The sequence below is a fragment of the Drosophila melanogaster genome, chromosome X (assembly GCF_000001215.4).
Source record: "Drosophila melanogaster chromosome X".
Lineage (NCBI taxonomy): Eukaryota > Metazoa > Arthropoda > Insecta > Diptera > Drosophilidae > Drosophila > Drosophila melanogaster.
The window spans coordinates 12811619-12826625 of NC_004354.4; the positions used below are offsets into that span (position 1 = coordinate 12811619).

A 15007-nucleotide genomic window follows, 5' to 3' on the forward strand; every position below is an offset into this window, starting at 1 on the left:
TTCCCACATTATATCGATTGCACGCTTTGTCTGTCCGACCAGACATCTTATACACATGTACATGCATTTATTATTACTATTCGGTGTGGAAAAAATATCTGCATCTATTATTTCAATACCAGCTACTCTCAAGTATTTTATTAATAATTTGCGACACGAATCGGCTGTGGGTGTGTGGGTGGTGGTGGTGAGAAATATTTTATATATTAGAACACAACATGTATTGAGCGTGGAAAGGTCATTAGGGCAAAACTAGAGCGCCTATCCGATTTCACTTCGAAGAATGTATACTATATATACAAATATATACAAGCTCTTTATACACATATGAAAACTAAAATTAGAACATAAGAAGTAAGATCTTATGGTTTATAAATTATTGAATGTGAAAGATATCCAGACGGGATATTAATTGTTATTTAATATTATATATAAAATATATATATACGATATATATTATATTATATTTAATATGCAATTTCCCGTTCGCATTCACACTAGCTAAGTGTAACGGGTATCTGATAGTCGGGATATATATTTTGTTAGCTCACCATCTGGGCAACGCAGAAGCAGTGCCGAAAGTTGTGGAAGGGCACCTCGTTGTAGTGCTTGTAGACCTCATAGAGCCACTCGCGCAGCGTGTCCACCGGAATGCTGAACTTCTCAATGAATCCCAGCTCGACGAACATGGTCTGCATGAGATGGATGACATCGGCATCGCTCCACTCGTAGGAATCGAAGGCCGGCAGGCGTAGGGCGGCCCTCACCTCCTCCGAGAAGGTCGTATCACAAATTTCCAGGAAGCGACGCTTCACCTCCTGATGCTTTGGTAGACTGCTTTTACGATGCGGCGGGCCCAGCGGTCGTTTGGAGAGACCTGCGATTGAAGGAGTACTTGTATCAGTGGGAAGTTTCATTTTCTAAATGATCTTATAACGAAAATGGCTCAGCTTAATTAGATTAGCACGAAAATGCTAGCTGAAATGTCAAAAAAGTTTGCGATGTGTGAAAATTTATACGATAGTTTACAAAATTTAAAATTTACAAAACTGCATGTGTTATTCAACGATAGTCCTGCCAAGGATTTTATATGGAGTCAAATGGATGGATCTATCGACCTGCTCGGTGCTTCAATAAATAAATCAGGCAGTCGAAACAGGATATACAGTCTAACGAATCGACCCATGGCAATTTGGATTATTGCAAATAAAACGATGGAGCAGCAGGAGCAGACAGAATCCAAGTCCATATCCAAATCCAAATCAAAATCCACTTGCCGGACTCGAATATGAACGGAAATACATTGGCCTGGTCTAAACCGGTGGCACAGCTTCCTTTTCTCCCTTTTTTTTTTTTTTTTTTTGCCTCTTTCTGAGGTTGGACAGCCTTCTTTTTTTTTTGCCCCCCGCTCTTTTATTTCAACGCCATAGGCGGGAAATTAAATTTTCAATCGGTGGCACGCTTCAATGGCTGAAAATGAAGCACCGACCGCCGGAGCTGTGGACCTGTGCCAGATAGTTCGCCACCATCAGGCGGATGCTGCCACGCCCCCTCCCAGCCTTTGCAACCAACGCCCTCAACATCGGCCTCCGGCCAGGTGCGATCCAGGAAAAGTTGAAATGCTTTGCCTCAATTTAGCTTGCAAATGAATCAAAACATTTTATGATTGCGGGCCACCGTTGAGAGGGAAATGAACTAGCCTTCATGTTTTCGGCGACTAATGAAGTTGGGCCAGCAGTCCTTTTCTATGCTTTTCATTTTGAGCCAATGGAGGCCAAACTAGGCTAGTGGTTGTATCGAAATTGTGGCGAAATACCTGTATACATATAAATGAGTCTGAAAAACTTGTACACTTTTTTTTTTTTTTGGAACATACCATTCACAATTTATGTTTAAAGCCTAAGGCATCTCTACACATGAAATCCGCTTTAAAGTTTTCAGCCTTGTCTAACGTACAATTTAAATTTATTGGGAATTTAGCCTGGCGTTTCAGAGTGATTTCGGAATTGCTTCCCTTCCATTGGACGACAAAGGAGAGTTCCCATCAAAGGACATTCCTGGCCGGCCCCTTTCATTTGTCGTATTTCCAATTTCGAGGGCCAGTCCAGGTCCATGGACCATGGTTTATACACATACATAGATCGCTTTTTGGGACACGGGACCTCAACTTTTTGCCTACTTTCGAGCGACTTTTCCGGTGAAGGTGCAAAATGTGGGGGCATGAGGGCCAGAATTTGCAAAAGATCTCATTGTAATGAGAGCTGACTTTTCCGACAGTTTTCCTACAGTTTCCCCCGTCTCCGTTTTGGGAGCCGGAGGTTTTCCTCTATTCGTTTTCACCCACATCACAAGCGGTGCCACTTTTCGAAATTTGATTAAAACGTTTCCCTTTGAAGTGCAGCCCCCGCCACTCGCCACTCACACACAGATACTATGTCTCTCACACGCACACACACAATCACATAGACACGGCAGGGCACAAAGTAGTGGATGTGCCACGCCCCCCCCCCCCCTCCACTCCGCTGAATGTGCCGCCCACATGTGCTGCAAGCCAAACACTTTGCGGGCAACGGTTATAATTAATTTACTGCCACTTACAATTTTTAATTAAGCCGCCGTCGCGTTTCTGATATGCTGTATATATAGACCATGGACACTGCGAGAAATGAGGGTACACTAGTGCTCTCTCAAAAGTTCTATAAATATTATTAATATAAGTGATAATACTTTATACATATTTGTAAATAGCATTTTTTGGATTTAGCATTGCAACTAGTTGCATAAGTAATCAGACCATTTATTTTCGCAGTACCCTTTTTGTTTGTCCGCCTTTCTATTTGCACACGCTTATTGCCCCGACCCCCTAATAAAAAGAGAAAGTGGTAGAAAGTGGCTAGTGGAATCTGCGAAGGGGTAATGAAAGGTTGCTTCGTTATTAACTGACAGATTGATTTACAATGAGGCTGGGGGTCAGGGTAATAGATGGATAGTGAAACTCCGTCTGCAGACGATAATTACACACGATGAGCGGTGATTCGGGCGGAAAATTCATCTGGGGAAAATGCTGCTGATGAGAATGAGCAATGAGCAATGGGCAATAAAAACAAAAACCAAAAAACCAAAAACATGACTGATTGTGAGCGAGAGAGTAATGGGAGATTTGACTGGTAATTTAATCGGCTAATTGGCGCTTCTGCTCGGTAGCTAATTGCGAACTTTCAAGGACTCATAAACAGGTAATACGTTAAAGGACGATGGGGTAATAAAAAAACAGAGATAACGAAACGCATATGTGATATGACTAAAAGTATATTTTAAATTATTATATTTATAGTCAGAATAGATGATGCGATAACAAAGAAGAAAGTGATTTATGAATTTATCGATTAAATTTAATATTTAATATCTGATTGCATTGGATTATGACAAATATGGCTATGAAAATCTATTTATGAAAATCTCCTGCTGGCCACAAGCAATTCCCTGTGCAAAAACAAAATAAAGCTTTCCCTTTCTTTTTGTGCAGGATGTGAAATTAAATAAAAATTTTTCTTTCGATATACGGCACACTTTTGCGTACGGCATTCGGCATTCGCAAGGGCAGGTGAGACAGGTTGATCGATGAGTTCTGCCAGAGACTTATACCCACAAATCCTTCGTGCCAGAAAAAAAGGAGTGTCTTTCAATGCAACTTTGATGCATCGGAATATGCAAGTATGAATTTGGAAATGTCACTGCGCTTTCGCTCTTATTTCCTCGCATATTTCCTTTCGCATTTTCCGGCAGTGCGACAGAGTGTCGCAGATGCAAATATATAAGCTGTCAATTATATTTCCCACGCTCGCAAATAGTAGTACTCGTAAAATCAATGATTGATGGCCATGTGACAATCAGACAAAGAGTAATGCATATTGATAGTTTTGGCCAATTTGCAATTGATTAGCAATCAAAGTAATTGTGTGCAAGTGCAAGGCAAATTGCAGCAAATTCTGTGTTGCGAAGAAACTGTCCTGTGTTTGGATGTTGTTCTTTTTTTTAATGTTTTTTCTTCTCTTCTGCTCTTGTTTTCAAGCAGGCAACAGTTTCGTTTGCCAATTTGCTGGCAGGACACACACCGCACAGCACGGAGGACGACTATTTGATAAATGAACTCGATATTTTGTGCCGGGCAGAGTTGGGCAATAAAATTTGCTGCCAAATATTGCAATTGTTGCAGTGGATGGGTGGCAATGTTCGTCCTTTTGGTTGCCTTGCCTGTTCTCACATTGCGCATACGCCATGTGGCAGCTGCACTCAATTTCGTTGGGGACCGTTGGACCGATCCACCTACCTCTTGATGGCCATTTATCAGACTGACGCTCCATTGCCACACCCACTTTTGCCCACAAAAAGCAAAAAAAAAAAAAAACAGCCACTGGCAGTTTGGTCAAGTGACGCACATTCTCCTGGCCTGGGACCATAATTCAATTGTTTTTACTTGGCTGCGGCCTTCGCTTCGGATCGGCAAGTTTCTCATCGGCGGCGGAGTTTACAGTATTCAACATTTTTTCACCCCTTCATCGCCAGCCAGCCAATTGGCAATTGATTTTCATGGCGAACGTTAAGCGAAGCGACAGTTTGAATTATGCTTTGATGCATAATCGATGCCATCTGACAGTCGAGCGCGATGCTGAGTGGTCCAAAAATACAAAACTGTCATCGGGGAAATGCCGGGAAAAAGCGGGTTGCCAGCTAAGGAAAATGTCCACGTGAAAATGCATCGCATGAATTCATAATGAACAATGGACGTTACGTATTTCCGTGAACCTAATAAATATTCAATTTGATGCGAATGAAATTAGATGGCAGTCGGCAAAGCAATGTGCATGTGAATATGATTGAATATGATTGTTGTGTTGGCCAAACTTAAGCTAGTTTTTCGCTTTGAAGTCACTCAATTCATGCACGAAATGTGCTTCATATTTAATGTGCTGGCTTAGCTAAGGCATTTTATTATAAATCACATTTTTCCGTAACTATGCTTTAATGTATTTTGGAAGAAAATACGTTTATTACTGTTTTAAATATATGATTTAAGTAATATTTTAAGCAATATCCACTTCAATGTATTCTAAATGATTCACACCTAAGATAGTTGTAATGCCAGTTAACTTGCTACCAAATTCCAAATGTCAAGGGGTAAATTCAATTGGCAAAACAAACCGAGCATATATAAATCAATGCCCGACTTTCACTTTCACCGTATGCCATTAATTATGTAATTATGTGAGGGATAATTTCACGCCTGGCAGTAGGCAATAAAATATGAGTACTGCCCACCCCGCCCTTTGAGAGAATATGAAAAGTACAAAAAAAAAAGGGGCAGCAAAAAAAAGGCACAAATGCGACTGTTGATTATGGCCGCATTATGTGTACAAGCTGTCGTATCAAATGTTCCTTTTTTTCCCTCAGTTCATGTTGTTATTTTTTTTTTTTTTGTCCCGAGGTTCTCCTAGTGTCCTTTGTCCGATGTCCCTGGTCCTTTGGCCCCTTTTTGCCGCGCTGCTTAGCCTAATGACCCCCGCTGCGTTGTCTAATTAATTAATGGATTGTAATTAATTATTTAACACAATGCTCCCGGAGTCGTGCGTACGTGTTCTGCAAGTCCCATTTTTATGGATGGGGAATTCTTCTATCAGGACGCCCATTCAATATGCATGTTAAACGCACAACAAATGACAAATTTTGCCCACAATGCGACACGTCAACAATCCACGGAGCACAAAATGTGTGGGCGGTGTTTTCGAAAAAGGGCGTGGCGGGGCAATGTGAAGAAACAGATTAGGAGGATGCAAATAAAGAGTGGGAGATTAATGAGTAGAGTGTCGTCCTTTTCCCCTGGTATCTTCTATACATATATATACATATATATATATATATATACGAGTATACACAGTCCCTGGAATTACTGAGCGCAAAATAATTAACTGAAAAGGATCAACCAGCAGTGAATTACACTTAATGATTGTGCCTTTTTCAATTACTTATTTTGTCGCCCATTTCTTGTAAGTCCAACATTGAAAAATGTTAATAGATAAGTTAAGAATCTACGAGCATAGTTATCTGTTTTCAAGCGCTTTTGAACTTTGCTCTCATTTATATAACATATTAACTACTTAGTCTATATTGATTTGATTCAATCGATTTTATATAAACATTTGGTTACCTTAATAATATTATGTTGTGTTAATATCTCTGCTATTTTTAACTATCGAATAGAGAGAATTACCATCTGATTGACGCCTATGCATGTATTGATTTTCCACTAATGGTGATCAATATGTTTGCTTTTCCCGACAGCAAACACTTGAATACGTATGGGAAATAAATCAGAGCACACGCATGATACATCATGAGTGGGATATACACTCGCATAACTATGGCTTAAAGGCCATGTTCCTGGGTTATGGCCGAAGACAAGTTTCAATTAGGGGCTCTCTCTGAAACATACACACACACAGACACACATGTGAAAATTGGTAGACTGTGGGAAATTGGGAGGGAAAACCATGAAATTGGCAATCGTAGTTGGCTGCTGATTCGTTTCCTTTTTACCCTCGTTTCAGACGTGCATGTTTCCTCCTCCATCTCCTTCATCATCACCAGCTGCTGTTTGTCCATCAATTTGGATCACCTGTCTTACGGTTGTGCATGCATGCACATTTGAGAGTGCCGTGTGTGTGTGTGTGTGTGCGAAATTCAATGCAATTGAGATGCTTTCTCTGCTCTTCTTATCCTGATTTTGTCAATGTTTTGATATTTGTTTTCTATCATTTGCACTAATTATTTATATATAATTTATTAATTTTAGTACACCAAATTGAGTTTCATTTGAAAGTACTTTTAACATATTGCTTTCTTTTGCATTTCACAAATTTGGCTAACTACTTGTATCGATTCATTTTTATTGACTTCATTATGGTAGGGTATTTAATGATGCGACTACTTTCCGACAACCCCAACCGCCGGCTATTCGAACCACAAACGGTTTTAATGGTCCAACCGCAGCCGAAATGGGTTTGCAGTCTGCAGCGAATTGGCAATGGATTGTCGCATGCAACGTGTCGTATGCGTAATGCGCCCCGCAATTCCACGCAACACGCAACGAAAATGCAACTGCAAATAGAGCGGACTACTCATGGCGCAATCATAACTGCTAATGCAAGGCGATAGCAACCAAGTGGAGTGGGATTAGAGGGAGGGGGTTGGGGGTGGTCTATAAATAAATACCACAAATATACTACACAGCCACCAAAATGGGTGGGCCAAATGTGGCCTATAAATAGCCAAACGGCTAAGGGTTTTATGCAGACCAATGCCATTTCGAAACCAAACTCTCCACTTTGTTCAAATTTACCATGACAATGATGATGATGATGAATGATAACGATGATGATGCCGATGATGACAATTACAACGGTGATGATGGGGAATCATCGGATTGAACGACATTAGCTTGGCCAACAAACAAATAAACAACAAAATTGACCAAGCCGGCAGCACCAACATCAGATATTAATTACACGTCAACGGAGGTCAATTAAAAATTTGTGGCCGATTAAATGGGTGACACGGGGCGAGTTCACGACATGGCACGGTTATACATACATACAAATGTATGGGTATATGGATATATGGGTATGTATATGTTTGTGCAAGGACGAAACAGGGGTGGACAGGACGAGATGCCTGGTTAAAAGGTCGACGGGCCATGGGTAGAGCATTGTAGGCGATTTATCGGGTAATTGGGGACAGGTCAAGCTCGAATGTGTTCTAAATGGAAAATGGGCGGGTCACTAGATGGGGTCGCTTCATATTAAACAAGGCGCTCGCTCATAACATGCGATTGACCCGATAAATGATAACCAGAGCGCATCAAAATTGTATTAACGAGGCAAAAATAAAAAGAAATTATGTGGACAGGCTAAAAGTACAAATGAAAAACGAAATTACGGATTGCATATATTCTTAGGATTGGTAAGAATGATGTTCGTAAATATATCTAAAAGATATGGATCCTTGAAGTCGAACTTAAAAATTTAAATCGGAAAGGCATAACCTCATTAAACGGAAATCCTAGCTTCTGTTTTTTTTTTTGTTTTACTCTTAACCAACACACATTTTTTTGCTCGAAATATTTGTGTTTCACATTCAATCGATCGAGTTCGAACTGCGCAGTGTCAATCGCATCCTTCGGATTCCTGTCGAGTTTTTCCAGGATGTTTTGCATGTTGGTTTTCTTTGTAAATATTCAATTGACTTGTGTAAATTGCTCTTGCCCGGCTAATACATTTTATATGTGTGTATCATTATTTACTTTTCGGCTCGGGCACACACACACACACAAGCCTAAGGAGTCGAGGAATCTGAATCGAAATTGGGGCGCTATTGAGGTGCTTTCGAGGGCTTTGCTGCTCTTCGACGCCAAAGTGAGTCCATCAAGTTCATGATGAAGTGCAATATAACTGATTAAATTTGCACGGTGGTTGCCAAGTTACTCACATATACACATACTGTCTACTATACACACACACACACACACAAACACTGATTGATATGTGCTTGCTTCCTTTGCCATTGTGTGTGTGTTTTAAACATTTAGTGAGATTAAACGCTTTGTGCTGATTAAATGAGTTTATAGGGATCGTTCAGTCGACCAGCTTCTGCAGTTTCCCTCTCGTTTTTCCAACAAACACAAACACAAACACGCACACACACTGAAACGTTTGACATTTTCCGGTTAGCCTCAGATTTTTCCCTTCTTTCCCCGCTATCTTTGTTGTAAATTAATAGCTTGGCGAAAATGAAGTGGCGCTTGGCTTTCAATTTAAATCACTCGCAGCTCAAAAAGACATGTCAAGCTTAGCTCTTAAATGTTTATTCGGCATTTAATAAGTTAAGTTATTACACAATTAAATAATAAATTTACATATTTAAATATGGCCCTAAAAGTTCTCTTCTCTTTTTTAATCAGGGAAAATTCGGTTGTGAAAAATGTTCACTTTCTTTTTTTCCATTTAGGTAAAATTTGAAAATCTACAATTTTCTAAGAATTTTCTCAAATCGAATTCAATGCAAATAAACGTGTTAGAAGTCCCCAAACGGGAATGGGGACTTTAAGATGGGTTGTGGAATGTGGGGACCCAATTAAATTGCTTTAACTGTCAGTAAATGAATTATTGACGCTCTGCTGGGAAGTCGGTTGTGCAGTCAAGTTTTGACAGCTGTCAAAATTGCGTGTTGCGCCATCCTCGGGGGAAAAACAATTGTTTTATTAAATACTTTTCAATTTTTTTTTTTGCCTGTTCTGCGTTTGCCAAATCCCAAAATTGTTGGGAATTCACAAAGCACGTTGTCGCCGAAGGGAAGACGACAAAAATTAGCGCAAATTTGTCACCATTACAACGGTTATATATATATGTATATATGTACATATATCCTTTTGTGTCTGGTTGTGTCGCCTCGTTTTTCTCGGTCCGATCATCAAAGTCAATTTCCTTGTTGATTTTTCCTTATTTGCGCATCTAAATGGATTTTTATCGCAATGTTTTGCAATGTCCTTCCGGCAGCAATCAATACATATGAGGGGCGTGGCCCGGCCCTAATTTTGCCTGATTTTCGCTTGCGCATTATTATTATTACTTTTCCTGTTCGGCCTCTCCGTAATTTGTATGTGCAAAAGGGCAGATGATTGGTAAATCCTTCGTCAGCAGTTAATAAAAACAAACTGGAGGTGCCGTTGGTTTGGGCTGCCAAAGCATCTCGGCCAGGATAAAGAGTCAAGGATAAAGTGGCTGGCATATTCTTTTTTCGTCACCCGAAGTGCTGGCACTATTTTGCTCATATCACGTCAACAGGGCTTATACTTATCATTCCCTTTTTGGCTCAATATGGACGAGGAATTAACCCTGAGTACTTTTTGACAAGTGAAGTGTTTAATGGATCCAATTGACTAAATTTGGTTTTAAAAATTAAGATTCTTTACTGTTTACATCATATATTAAAGGTTTTACGCGAATATTTCGCACATGTTAGATTTCTTAAGGTCCTATACTTGGAAACCCATCTCTAAATTAGCGATGGCCCGCCTGGCAGCATATGTTATCGATAACTTCGATGTGCTAACAATCATCTGCGTATTGTAGCCGCCTATCACCTTTGGCACTTTCTCCCACCTGCACGTGTGTGTGTGTGAGTGTGCTTCTGTTTGCGTATGCACGGTAATTGGCAACGTATTGACTTGCCCTCTGGCTGTCGAAAAGGGGGCGTTAGGGGGTCATAGGGCGTGGCAGAGCAGCAGTAAATTAAAAAAAAAAAAAATACATAAGCCACACAACGAACTCTTGAATTTCGTTGGGTTTACATTTCTTTCCCAGCCTTTTCCGATTTTCCGCGCTTCGGGTGCACAAATTGGAAAAAAAAATGATTGAAAATACAATGCCCAGGAAAACACATGCACACACACACACACGCGTGGAAAATGCCAGTGGCTAAAATAACTGAAAAAAAGTTAAATTTGACTTCTCATCGTTTTGCGTTATTGCAATTGATTTCTTTCGCCCGTTTTACCTTGCAAATGAATAAAAATTTATTAAAAACCAAGCTGGTTAATTAATGAAAGTCGAAAACCGAATTATAAAAAATATAATAAAATAAAAATAAAGAAAAAATAATAACGCTTGGTGGAAAATAATATATTTTTACTATAAGCTACAGTTTTTTAAAACAGTTTTTAGCATTATTTACCTTCTGATTAAAATCTGAGTATCATAAATATAACTTGCCATCCTACGACATTTCTTTGAATCGGTTCATTTATGCATCCAAATTAATCCCGTTGAGCCCTTTGGTTGCTCAACATTCCTCAAGTTTCCCCCATTGGTTTCCTCCTTGGCTTTTTTTGCTCAAAGTCTGAATAATTGGCAAGGACTTTGTTGAGCGAGACATCCAATCCAGCAGCAGCTGTGAACTTTGTGGGGCAATGGAAATTGGGTGGGATGATGGTGTGGACAGTGGGTTGCTTTGTATTTACCCAGAGCTTTTAATTAATATACTAAAACGATTTTATTGGCTGTGTTTTTGCCGGAAGAGCAAAGAGACAAGGAAGCCCGCGAAATTTAAATTCAAAACCGAGCACCTGAAGTGGAGACCACAAACAATTTTTACCGTTGACATCTTCAAAGTGTCTAACTGGATATTTTTTCGGTGAGGAATTTTTTTTTATATATATATTTTTTTTTTTCCATCCAGCTGGCTGAGCAAAAAACGAAAAGGAAATGGGGGGAAAAGAGAAAAGCAAACTGGCAATTGCCAGCTGCTGCGAAAAGTTTTGAAGGCTGGGTGGAAATATGTTAATTTCCACCCCGGCCAATCCATTTTATGCTCTCTTTTTACCGATTGATAATCCTTTTTGATTGATATCAATGGGAGATATTGTGTAAGCGTCTTTTTTTTTTTTTTTTTTTTGAATTTTGGTGAGGAGTCAAGAGGTTGTGGATTCTGCAGATAAATAAATATAATTGGCTGGGTGTTTTTAATTATTTACATTTTACCTAGGCAACGGAAGCGAATTTCAACTTTTATTGCGGCTTTGCCTTATTGCTTTCGCTTGTTTTTGATTCCCTCCACCTTTCGTACTTATTTTTTATTCTATTTTTCCTGTCTCTGTTCTTTTCTACTTGTTGTGTTTTGAATTCCATTTCATTTGGAAGTGTGGGGCAGCCACTGGTTGCCAGGACATCGCCGGAATGGTAATTAAAATGTGTGGCTGAAAAAACGAAAAACAAAAAATAAAAAAAAAATGGAAAAAGTGTCCCCTGCTGAATGCTCGAAAACTCCACGCTGATAAATGGAATGCTTTGAGCCACTTCCAAGTGGACTGATCTCATAACAGAGAACTGAAGTGCAGGCGAAGTTTGCATTTGTCTACTGGATTCTATGGAATGGCATTCACTTGAATTTATTGCCGTGCGGCGCAGGGCAAAGCTGGTATTTTATTAAATTCCCGATTTATTGCTAGATATTAGCTCGAAAAGCTGGAGTTTAGAACAAAAATGAAATGCAAACAAATACGACTTTATAAAATGTATGACAAATTAAATTTCATTTATCATAATAGTGTACCATATTGAGCTTTAATGTATACCATAATATATGGTTTATTTATTCCAAATAGGTATCAATATGATTCCTATATATTTTCTTAATATGTTTTTTTTGTCCAACTGCAATGCTCCTTCTTTAAAGCTGCCGTATCCTCGGATCCTTATTGTTTACTTTAAGCCAAAAACGAGAGAAAACTTTCTCTGCTGCTTCATCTGACCAACGAATATGTATCTGAATTTGTATCTCCCATCTGAACGTGACTACATGTCAAATGTTTTAGTCCAAACATCCACACTCGCACACACACACCGACGTGCATATATAGTTGCATTAAATTGGTATAAAATAAACAACACGTATAAATTACAACACCAACAACAATACGTCATGTGTGTTTATGAATAAAACAAAAACCCAAGAAAAGAAACGAACGAACCAAAAAAAAAAAAAGAAGCGAAATGATAATAAATAAAATTTGTTGTATGAGCCATGAGAAATGTGGCAGGTAAGAGAAAGGGACGAAACGAGCCACACTCCACATGACACGGCAATAAAAGAAAGAGACGGGCTGAGCGGTAACAAGCGAAAGAGAGGGAACGAGGTGCGTGCATAACATAAATACTCACTTTACGCATATTACACGGCAGAAATATTAAAAATAACTCACATTTCGGGAGCCTCTTTGGATATGAATACACTCGTGATTAACTTAGGCATTAAAATCGAACGATTGAAATCTCAATTGAATTAGCGAGCACAGTTCGTTATAATCGAAATAGTCTATTTCCAAGACTCATTACATTTCCAAAGATTTGTACAACTGTTCATTAAATACTATCTATCTCATTAAATACTACACTTTTGAATCAAATAATGTTGAAGAGAGAGCATTGTTTAACATACAAGGTGATATTTGCCGACAGAATGGCAGCTGACATTATTCAGATTAAAATATAATGCACACATTTGGGAGAAATCTGCAGGTGCCAGAATTAATTCCCTTTGTGGAATGCCATCTGGAAAACTGACATAATTATTTATCTAGCCAGTTTTCGTTCGACGCACATCCTGCAAGTGCAATTGTTGGCTCAAGAATAATGTCCTTGTATCTGTTCGTGACTCTTCCCTTTCCTTCGACTCCTTTTGTTTGTCGCTCTCCTGACGGCGTTGGCATTATCTTTTTGGCCTTTGGGCCCTTGAATAAACCCCTTTCTCCAGGAAAAAGTTGGAAAAAGTTTGCTCATTTTTCAGGAATAATTCAAGTTAAATGCCTGTTTATCAACAGTCAAACAATGAACAATTTTTTTTTGGGGAGGGCCTCGCTTTTTTCCAACCCAAAGAAGTTGATTTTTGTTTAGAGCTTTAACACCTGCACACACACTCACACACACTTGTACACATGGAATAAACAAATGTGATATGCGTGTGTGTGCTCTAGTTTTTCGTTCTTTTCTCGCCTTCTTGCGGTCGCCGTTTTTGCTTTTTGTCGCAGCCGCCGAAATTCCCACGTTTGCCCTCTTAAGTATGCAACACTTTATTGCTCATTAAAATGATTGCTTAAACATGAGTACGCACACAAAGCAAAAAAGGATATGCCTGCTCGTGTGTGGGTGTATATCAAAATTTGTCACGCCCACACCCAGAAGTAGGTCGAAAAATAAAAAAAAAATAAACGAAAACCGAATAAACTTGCCACGCTGATTTTACATTTTGACATATTCTATAAAATATCGATTTGCATTTTGAAACCCAGTTTCATTCTAGGGTGACAACATAATTTTAATATTTAATTTCGATTATATGGAAACAAGCCTTCGAGCAATTTTCGAATCAAAAACGCACTGATTGAGTTTGCAATAAATATTTCCGATAAGCATTCAATTGTTTCAATTGCCTTTCAATCCCAAACGGATTAGTCTTATTGGATCTAATCAGGGGAAAGCTCAAATCAAATTGTACCATGATTGATGGCATTTAAAGTCAATCGACTTGGCTGAAGCATGTATATTGCTCCATTGCTCTATTATGATATTGTCTGTCATCAGTTGCCTGATTTAACATGTACCTCTAGCCCAATAATCTCCTTCGTCATTTCAGTCAAGCTGTCAATATTGCCAATATTCGTCCTCGCACTTTTCCAGGATGCGTTTGTCTCTAAGAACGAAATGGAGATGGGAAAAATCGAAGCAGCTAATGCGCTTAATAGACAAGTCAAACGGAACTCAAGCACAATTGGATACTAACTGATTCAATTGTGTTCATTTCGTATATGAATATTGAACTGATTGAGGTCTAGTAAGATTTTAAATCCTCAAGTCTTCAGTTTGAAAAGCATATTCATGAATTTGTTGATAGTTTATTTAGTTGTACTAAAAGAGAGAAGCCATCAGCAACAGAATGTAACTCGAAGAAAATAGAAAACTACAACATGTATTGCATCCACAACAGCTTTCAGACATATTTTGAAAAACTTTCGCAACTTTGCCAGTTTCATGCACAAAAGTTGTCTCCTTGCGTGCACTTTAATTTGCAATAACTACACACCTTTCCTATTCCCCTCGCCACCACTAAGACAACTTTGTGTACCGCCTTTGCCACTTGACGACAAGCGAGTTATTATAATTAATGAGACAAGAAAAAGTTTCGGGTACCGCAAAATTTTGCTCTATTCTGGCGCAGAAATTTCAATTAGGCGACGACCTCGCATCATTAGCATGGCGGATATACATATATCCACGTGTCTAAATTTATGCACGTATAGAAAATACAGTGACACGTGCTGCGGATTGAAATAGAAATAGATTTAATTCAACCGTTTTGTTGGGCAAATATTATGCACTTGTCGAAACTCGAAAACAGCCAG

At 39.0% G+C, this 15007-nt stretch overlaps 1 protein-coding gene across 4 annotated transcripts in view, besides 1 other annotated feature; it reads right to left on the reverse strand.

Moving 5' to 3' along the window:
* Positions 1-15007, reverse strand: part of Pde9 (Phosphodiesterase 9) — a 111765-nt gene that overhangs the window by 26056 nt on the left and 70702 nt on the right. For all 4 annotated transcript variants that reach the window (NM_001272567.2, NM_132606.5, NM_167340.5 and 1 more), the window contains one exon: positions 552-877. In NM_001272567.2, the coding sequence (NP_001259496.1) occupies positions 552-877 (326 nt within the window). The remainder of the gene's footprint in view (positions 1-551; positions 878-15007) is intronic.
* Positions 472-531: a mobile genetic element.